The 10,000-nt window shown below is 35.2% G+C and overlaps 1 protein-coding gene and 1 long non-coding RNA gene across 2 annotated transcripts in view; both read right to left on the bottom strand.

Annotated features, from left to right (window-relative positions):
• LOC107562599 (prominin-1-A-like) overlaps window positions 1-10,000 on the bottom strand; it is a 26,623-nt gene that overhangs the window by 9,233 nt on the left and 7,390 nt on the right. The window contains exons 7-16 of the mRNA XM_016247264.1: window positions 5,173-5,247; window positions 5,012-5,075; window positions 4,736-4,744; window positions 4,368-4,527; window positions 2,792-2,944; window positions 1,776-1,899; window positions 1,074-1,177; window positions 496-580; window positions 241-387; window positions 93-164 (exon numbers count right to left, since the gene is read on the bottom strand). Coding sequence (XP_016102750.1) covers window positions 93-164; window positions 241-387; window positions 496-580; window positions 1,074-1,177; window positions 1,776-1,899; window positions 2,792-2,944; window positions 4,368-4,527; window positions 4,736-4,744; window positions 5,012-5,075; window positions 5,173-5,247 — 993 coding nt within the window. The remainder of the gene's footprint in view (window positions 1-92; window positions 165-240; window positions 388-495; window positions 581-1,073; window positions 1,178-1,775; window positions 1,900-2,791; window positions 2,945-4,367; window positions 4,528-4,735; window positions 4,745-5,011; window positions 5,076-5,172; window positions 5,248-10,000) is intronic.
• On the bottom strand, window positions 6,080-8,177 carry LOC107562613 (uncharacterized). The gene is made up of 4 exons (XR_001606006.1): window positions 7,986-8,177; window positions 7,744-7,807; window positions 6,674-6,763; window positions 6,080-6,103 (listed from the first exon to the last, which is right to left on the bottom strand). It is a non-coding gene; the product is annotated as an uncharacterized lncRNA (long non-coding RNA).

The following is a 10,000-nucleotide window of genomic DNA, read 5'->3' as shown; positions in this document are numbered from 1 at the left end:
ATGAACTGCTAATATCTTCACATATCATAAAAGAGACATTAGTAGACTGTAATTATTACCAATTGAAAGTGATTAATTTGTCTTTGTCTCACCAGCTGGTCTGCTTGAGCTTCAAGGTCATTTGCATAGGACAAAAGATCCACAACGGTCACTCCTTTATTCACCTGTCAATCAAATAATTCTCATTCAAATGTCTTGTGTTGTTGTGCCTGTAAGTGTGTACGAGGGTGTGTTGGCTACCTCAGTTAGATAAGCCTGATAGTCGATTTCTCCAATGCCTGTGTTAGCAAAGTCAATGAGGTTATCTTTGCCCTCCTGTTCCAGAAGCAGCATCCCCTGGAGATCCACATTCACACTATTAAATATCTTGGTCAGTTCCAGGTTATACTGTTGAGAAATCACAAACACGTGGTTAAAGAACTGATGTCGTGTTCAGTCTGTAGTTATAAACACAACGCTTTTTGCTTTTTGTCTTTCTTAAATCTCTTCACGCACCACTGTGGCATTGAGAAACTTGTTGAAGTTGAACTTGGTCTCCAGTTGTAGTGCTGAATATAAACCATTATTCTCATAACAATCTCTGAGTAAGAGAAAAAGAGAGAAGCAAATCAACATTTTCTCACAGAGCAAATAGTGTGTCTAATAAATCATTAAAGGGGTATTTCACTCAAAAACAAAAATGTTGTCATCAATTACTCACCCTCATGTCATTCCACACCCTTTAGTTTATCTTCATAACACAAATGAAGATATTTATAATGAAACCTGACAGATTTCTGTCCCTCCATTGAAAGTCCATGCAACTAAAACAGAAGACTTGGTTCATGGATCACTCGATTACTTTGGATTCGTCTTTATAAACTTTCTGAAGTGGAATGGACTTTCAATGGAGGAACAGAAATCTCTCAGGTTTCATTATAAATATCTTCATTTGTATGCTAAAGATCAAGGAAAGTCCTATGGGTTTGGAAGGACATGCGGGTGAGGAAGTGATGACAGAATAACTACAGCATCTCTTTAAGATCAACTACTTGTAATTGACTTTCAGCACTGATCTTTGCTCACACACTTACCTGTACATACTGCCGATAGTAAGGTCGATGTTTGGATCTTGAAACAGCATGCCAGGAAGGAAGTTCTTTTTGGTAGGATGGACCATATATGGTGTGTCGATTATCTGAACGGCATTAAAAAAATCAATTTATTTGTCAAAAAAAGTATATTTTTCATATGCTAATCATAAAAATGTTAAATGATAATTCTGTCACGATTTACATCAGTTGTTTCAAACTTGTATGACTTATTCTGTGGACCGCCAATAAAGAACTATTAATTTAATATTAAAGATATTAAATTCACATACAAACCATAGGCCACAGGTCTAAATGTGTTCGAGGTCCTGTATAGAAGTGTTTGTGTGTAAATGCTTTACTATGTGTATGATCTGAAACTAACCCAGATTTACTTAAGGATTTCCAACCCCCTTTTTTAAACTTTTGCTCAAGCACACACACACACACACACTAGCTTAACCACAGTTTAGCATAAATACAAGGGCTCCAGTGTTGTGTGAGTTATGTAAGATTATACTGTCTGTATCTTTTCTCCCTTCCAAAAACTACACAGAGTTTGCACTTACAAGATGTGACCCAAGATAGCTGATTTACTTATGTAGAGTTTTATTTTTGTTTATAAACATAAGCGGTTATGTATTATTAAACATAAAATCAACTAGTTCCGCTGTTGTTTCTTATCATAGAGTAGTGTACTAGTACCTTAAAAATCTGTCTGTTAGCCAGCGGCTCGCAAACAAGCTTCTCTACGTTTCCCCCAACAATAAATGAGGTGACTACAACTCCCATGAGCACCCAGGAGAAGATGAAGCTGAAGCCAACAGAACTGATCACCAACAAGACCAAAAAAATGAAAAGGAATGTTAGTATCTAACTTTTAGCTATCATCAAATCTATTTTTTATGCACTTTAATTGTTTTGAAACTTAAGTGTTATTGTATATACACTGGCTGGCCAAAACAAAACAAAAAAGAAAGTCGTCATCTGGATTTAAATAAGCAAATATGTACGATTTTAGGACTGAATCATTATTGCATTGATTAATATGTTTCTGGCATGTTGTATGTTTGTGTCGCTTCATTTCTCAAACAACCATGTGGGAAGACCATATTCCAGAATGACAATACAAAAATCCAGCAGGCTCAAATTGTGAGAGATTGGCCACTACAGAGTCCTGACATTAATCCCACTGAAAGTCTTTGCCTGGCCAAAAAATATATATATATTATAAAATTTCATTGGACAGCCTTATATCGTGCATTCATTGTGGCAATGTTTCAACAACATCACGCAACATCACAGCATTAATTTCCATCAAGAGTTGCATTAATTTTTGACTCTGTAAAGTTGACTCCAGCACATCCTAAAGACTTTCAATTAAGCTCAGGACTCTGTGGTGACAACTCATACATGAAAATGATTCCTCACGCTCACTGAACCTCTATCTCACAGTTTGGGTCCAATGAATCTTGGCACTGTCATTCTGGAATATACACATCTTCCCACATGTTTGAGAAATAAAAAGCTACGCACTGCATCAGTTAGGGTTAAAAGAATCATTGTCAAACATACTACATGCCAGAAACATATTAATCACTGCAGTAATGATCCAATCCTACAATCTCAAGTATCTGCTTATTTAAGTCCAAATTGCAACTTTTTTTTTTGGGCCAGGCAGTGTGTGTGTTCGTTGTTTTGGTGTTGTCCTGATAACTCACGCCATCAGTAGGTTTCCTCCGGTGTTGGACAGACAGCCACGTGTGGTGGGTGTGGCATTTTTATCATAACCACATGATCCACACAACAGACCCAGGAAATTAAAGGTCGGAACCAGCACAACCATACAACAAATCACCACACATCCAATCCATCTAGAGACACAAACACAGAGACAAAGACACACTGAGTGAAAGTGTACACTGCATTTGTCTACAAATATTTAGTTTGTTGTCAGATTATTTTGTTTACAGAAATTAATCATTTTTTTCACTAAGGATGCATTAAATTGATCAAAAGTGACAGCAGCGACAAAACATTTCTATTTCACACAAACACTGTTCTTTTGAACTTTCTATTCAACAAAGAATCCTGAAAACTGAAAAATCACGGTTTTCACCAAAACAAACAGCAAAAGTTTTTTCAACATTGATACTAATAATAAATGTTTCTTGAGCACAATCAGCATATTAGAGCATATTTCACAATATTTTTACTGTGCTTTTGACCAAATAAATGCAGCAGGGGTGAGCATATCAGATTTCTTCCAAAAACATTCAAAAATCTTTTGAATAGTAGTGTATAAAGGAATATTTTGCTCTTTTAAATATGTCATTTATAACTAGTTCATTTTGGTTCTGCACACATCTTTAGCATTTCATGTACAGTTGTCACTACTTGAACACTTTAGATCAGGGAACACTATTCACTATTAACTAGTTGTTATTAGCATGCATATGTGACCCTGGACTTCTGCACACATCTTTAGCATTTCATGTACAGTTGTCACTACTTGAACACTTTAGATCAGGGAACACTATTCACTATTAACTAGTTGCTTATTAGCATGCATATGTGACCCTGGAGCACAAAACCAGTCATAATTTTTCAAAATTGAGATTTATACACCATCTCAAAGCTGAATAAATAAGCTTTCCATTGATGTATGGTATGGATACGACAATATTTGGTCGAGATACAACTATTTGAAAATCTGGAATCTGAGGGTGCAAAAAAATCTAAATATTGAGAAAATCATCTTTAAAGTTGTCCAAGTTCTTAGCAATGCATATTACTAATCAAAAATTAAGTTTTGATATATTTACGGTAGGACATTTACAAAATATCTTCATGGAACATGGTCTTTACTTAATATCCTAATGATTTTTGGCATAAAAGAAAAATCGATCATTTTGGCCCATACAATGTATTTTTGGCTGTTGTTAAAAATATACCCCAGCGACTTAACACTGCTTTTGTGCTCCAGGCTCACATATTACTAGCATACTGGCTGTTTATTAATACCTATAAAGCACATATTAATGCCTTATTCTGCATGAGCATATTTTAGATCACTTAATCCTTAACTTAACAACTACCTTACTAACTAACTATAGGAAAAAGTCATAGTTAATAGTGAATGTGTTCCCTAATCTAAAGTGTTTTCTTGAATTCTGTTGCGGAATGTGGTTGTCACTTTCAACCACAATGTGGTTCACTTTTTGTTTTTGAGTGACAGCTGGATTTCTCTTTAGTATGCATGTGGCACTGGCGCATCAGTAAGTGTTACAGAAGTACCTGTAGAAGTCCAGCTGGTCGATCTGTGGATAGTACGCTTCAATGTTCTTCTGGCTCTCTGTCAGGAACTTTGTGAAGTTCTCAAGTGCTGGTTCAACCGGGAACATCTTTGTGAAAGCAACTATCTCTCCACCAGACTTATCCAGCAGCCCTTTCACTTCTTCAACAGACAGAAAAAGAGAAAGATTAACTGAATATGTGTTTGTGAAAATGAGGATGACCTATAAATATGTAAATCAAGAGAGAAATATATTTGTTTTGATAGATCTCCCAATATTCCCATGAAATGAGCATCACGTCTGGCACTAAAACATCTCAGTGAGGATTAGCCTAATGTTGAAGAAACACAGCAATTGAGGAACACTTACTGGGTAAAGCTTCATGTTTAACGAGAGACAGACGGGTTCCCGCATGCAGAGGGACAAATATGAGAACAATAACAGAAAAATATTGTGATTTCTTTCGTTTCAGAGAACAAATGAGGTTAGCATGGAGAGAGAGAACAGAGAAAGCTGATGCTCGAGATGAACGAGTTTATAAAGGCAGCACATTGAGGCATCATAAGCAACATTCCCTATGTAGGCAGCAAGGCAGCACACCGAGTTTTGGGACAAAGCTAGATAGATGAATAAAAATGCCCTCACCCGACAAAATTTCTTTTGTCTGTTCTCTGACCAACCTTGGTGTGTCGTTAAAAGAAGAGTAGCCCTGAAGAGATCAACAAAAAGAAAAGCTAGTGAAGAACTGTCACAGTACATTACAGGAGACTTATAGTGGCTGCGTGATAAAGAGAGACCCATCCGACCTTCTGTACGATATTGCTGAGGTCTGTTTTAAGCACAGAATCCAGACTGGCCAAAGGTGCCTCAACATCAGGCAACTGTTGGATGAAACACAGGAGTTACAGTTAAAGCACACAGACCAACATATTGTGCTTCCACACATTTCAGCTTCTTAAAGAGCCCTTTTAGATCCATGTCCGTTCAGTTTACATAAACAATCTATATGCTAACTAATTGAACCTTTAGGCTAAAATGTACCGTGTTTCTCTTCCAGGAATATAAAAACTCACCCTGCACTACACAGATAAGCAAGCAGCCAATCATGGATCATGGCTGTTACTACTAGCTACTACTAACTAAAGCTTACTGGATTTTAAATTTGGCATGAACCAGAAATTGCAATTAACTTTTTCTTTCCTATTATAATGTACATCTGAGTCAAATGCCTTCTTGAACAAAAAAAGTTTAGGTTATGGACATGATTTTGTCCACTGGGAATATGAGGATGTTAATGTTTTTGATTAAAGACTATGAGGTTAGATGAATTTTTTTAAATAATAATGTGCACGGATGTATCTTTTATAATAAAAACTGCAATAAGATAAGAATTTTGATTTCATGGTGAATGGGATGATCTTTCAATATATCCTTTCTAAAATCAGCAAAGTGATACACTGAAAGATATCAATATTAATTTTACAAATCACTGAATTTAAAACTCAGGTATAGGGTTAGAAGTTAACATGGCAACACATTAACTAACAAGGAGCAACAATTTTCTTACAGTATTAAATAATCTATCGTTAAATAATAAATATATATAACGGTGCGGAATTGTTAGTTCATGTTAGTTCTGGTTCGCTAAATAATAACAGATGCAACTTTTGATTTTAATAATGCATTAAATGCTGAAATTGACCTGACTTTTACCTTTAATAGCACCCTCCACTTTAACTTTTATCCATAATCACAAGCAACAGAAACAGAAAGGAACATGTTAACGAGAATAATATCAATGTGAGTGTGTGTTTTGCAGTGTTGCTGTAGCTGAAACAACAGAGAATGATAGTAGCAACGTCAAGGTCATGGGTTCAATAAGTATTTTTAATAAGCATTTTATTTTATTTCTGTTTGGCTTTTGTTTATTTTTATTGATTTTATCAGTTATATTAGGTTTGTTTGGTATATTATTAGGTAATGTTATTTTTACTTGTTCTTAAAGCATCTTGTAATTAATTAATTATTTCAAATTAGTCCAGCCTCAACTGTATGACTTTAATTGTGACTTTATACCTCAAAATGTGACATTTCACAATTGTGACTTTTCAATTTGTTTCTGTGACTTGACATCTAATGATTGCGGTTTTACTACTAGTGTTTATATCTCACAATGTAAATTTATTATTTTAAACTTATTTTTGTTTTATTCAGGTTTGCACTGAAATGTCGAAATGTCACATGTTAAAAAGTAAGACCATTTTAGTGAATTCAGCCATAAGTGTGTGTATTTGTTTGGTTATGCACCTGCTGTCATGCGGAGAGCGTTGTCTAAAGCAGGCACCACTTCTCTCTCCAGCTGATTATGAATCTGTCCACCCAGCAGATTCCCAATATCTGATAAACCACGTTGACAATAAAAGAACAAATTAGTAAATGCAACTCCAACATTAAGTGCAATGATGTTCAAATGTCTGGGGTCAGTACAATGTTTAATAATTTTATTCAGCAAGAATTTATTGAACTGATCAAAGACATTGACATTGTACAAAATAAGTTATTTTAAACATTCTATTCATCAAGAATCCTGAAAAAATGGATCAGAAATATTAGGCAGCAACATTGATAGTAATAATATGCAACTGTCAACACTGATAATAATAAGAAATGTTTCTTGAACACCAAAACACCTTGAAGGACCAAAAGCAATCACTGCACGATGAATCAGTTAGAATAACCATATAATTCAAGTTACACACCCACAAAATATCCCTGATTTTGGTTTTTATATTTATATCGTTAAGTAATATCACACGGTGCCATTTTTCTAAATATTAGCGCATGAGCGTGAGTGTGATCGCAAATGAGATATTAATTTTATACAACAGTTCATCAAACAAGAAGTTAATATTGAGCAGGTGAGATTTTAGACACAATATTGCCTTTTATTTTTGCCAACAAAAATAGTTCCAGACAAAGTCGAATCAGAAGTCGAATGTTTATGAATGAATCATTTGAGACAATGATTCAATGATCCATGCATAAAGACACTCACTTGCTTCGTCTCCAAATGAATCAGCCGTTTTGAACAAATCGTTTGAATGAATGATTCAATGAATCACTAATTAAGACAGGGACTACTGGCGGTGTTAGTGTCATATTTATTTATCCATGACAGGCAAGTACCAGCACAAGAACACACTCAGAAAAATATTAATTATCCTTATAGAAAAAATCCCAGTAAATTTCAAAAATTTTTTCAATATCGCACGCCCCATTGGTGAGGATTTAAGACTCAAAAACATTCACAAGTACTTTTGAACGTTTGTGAATGTTCACTCTGATACATAAAAGAGGAAGAAAGACAGAGTACTTACTGTCTAAGTCTGATAATACTTTGTTCTTGGCTGTTGTGTACTGTGCAGAGAGATAGTCTATTTGCTATAAAATAAAAGAACAAAGACAAACAGATTTAGCTTTAGTGTGTGAATATGTTTGTGTGCGTGTCTCCATGCTTTAGATTAGGCCCACACAGAATCTGCTAATTTGTTAGTGCGTTACTTAATTTAAGCTTTGTTTACACATTTTACCACACCATGTGAACCTGTTTATGGCTTACCACTGGTGTGTGGTTCGCAAAAGATTTCAGGTCTCTTATGTTAGTGCTGACGAGGCGTCTGGTGCTCTTGATCTGATTTGTGATGTTCTGATTTGCTGCGTAGGCGATCGTCACTCCCACTCTGTAAACAAAGCAACATGCACGCGTAAGCTGTGTGAAATAATATGCTTACAGGTATTGTTATGCTTACACTCTGATATGTTGGTGAAATTGTAGATTTTGGAATTACAGTAAATTAGACAGTCTGGTCGTATCTATCACCATTAAAGCCAGTGCAGCAATTACATTTGATGGAAACACTACACACTCTGAGGAAGGGAGTTTGTGATTTCAATACAAATATTCAAAATGTAGATATGCTTGCTCTGCTGTATATTGCTGTCACTGACATACAGTAACATCAGACAGCCACAGTGTGGTACTGTTGTCATGCTGTTTGAGTAATGTGATGCAAGGGTTAAAGCTTAGGGTACAGTTAGCTTGACCTTGTTAGCCTCTGGCAGAAACATCTAGACACAAATAGCACTTTTCTCACCATTCAAAAGCTTTTTGACAGCTATTTCCCAATCAGCATTACATTTGAACAGGTCCCCAAAATCTGAAGCCTTCTTAGCCCCTATGACTCTATGGGAACGCCAAGTATGCAAGCTATTGAACCATAAATACTGAGATATCAGACAGCTTACTCATTCAGATATGACTTTTTGCAAACTTTGTAGCTAAAAAGTACACATATTTGAAGGGAGTCTTGTGGCATTTACTGCTCAGGTGACTGGTTCAATTAAACCTGGAACAAAGACGACAGATTTCAAGGATAGGATTTTAGATACGGGATTCTGCACTAGCCAAACAACAGCATTGCTATGAATGGGAATGTTATGAGAAAGTATTCTTCAGGTATTATAGCCCTACTTAGCAACAGAGCAAATTACTGTTCCCGTATTTTATCACTCAGTAATATTATATAATAAATATATATTAAATATCATAAAAAATATGATTTAAAAAAAATTCAATATTAATTCAATATTCACTAATATAATAAAATTATTTTTTATTATAAAATATTTAAATACACTACTGTTCAAAAGTTTAGGGTCAGATTTTTTTTTCTTTGTAAAGAAATTAATTCTTTTATTTAGCAAGGATGCATTAAATTGATCAAAAATCACAGTAAAAGCATTCTTACAAAACAAAAAAAAACTATTTCAAATAAATGTTGTTCTTTTAAACTATTTTTCAAAGAATCCTGAAAAAATTCTTGGTGAGTATAAGAGACGACTTTCAAAAACAATTCACCAACCTCAAACCTTTGAACGACAGTGTAATAAAAATGTATTAAAATATATAATATGTAAATATATATTTTAAAATGTCACATCAAAACACAAAACTAGGTGAATCGGTAAATGCACGCACACATACACACTGGTGCTCACATGGCCACAAACTAGAGATAACACTTTACTAATTTAGTGGTGCAGATACATATTAAATTGTGGCATCTGATTACAGATTATTGCCAGACAAACCTCCTCCACTCTCTCCTTTCCTCTCACTCCTCCTTTCTCTCTCACAAAAAAAAATTTAATAAAGGGGAAATGTGATTCAACAAAGGAAGCCATAGAGAGAGAAAAAGAAAAGAGTGAAGAAAGAAGCAGAGCAGATTTGCACTGTCATGTTCTCTGCTCCCAAGCTTCGTCCAGCATAATTACTGCAAACCTCTCAGTAAGTCATTGAAAGTCCATCAAGACACACACACACACACACACTCACAGTACAGTCTACGCCTCACAAACGCCCATTGTGACCCAAGCAACTGCTGTCAGCACTATCACAGAAAAAAAACAGGAAAGAAAAAAAGAGGCAGAAAGAAAGAGGGGGATGGGTTAGAGAAATAAAGAGGGGACTTTCTCTCTGGACAGACTCAGGGCTATCAATGTCACATGTGTGAATGTGTCTGTGTGTGTGTCATTCTAGACCACTGCAGGTGTGTTCATTACACTCTCTAGCAA

Source organism: Sinocyclocheilus grahami, unplaced genomic scaffold (assembly GCF_001515645.1).
Source record: "Sinocyclocheilus grahami isolate Dianchi unplaced genomic scaffold, SAMN03320097.WGS_v1.1 scaffold829.1, whole genome shotgun sequence".
Lineage (NCBI taxonomy): Eukaryota > Metazoa > Chordata > Actinopteri > Cypriniformes > Cyprinidae > Sinocyclocheilus > Sinocyclocheilus grahami.
Note: the sequence above shows the minus strand (reverse complement) of the source record. Positions and strands in the feature narration are given on the sequence as shown.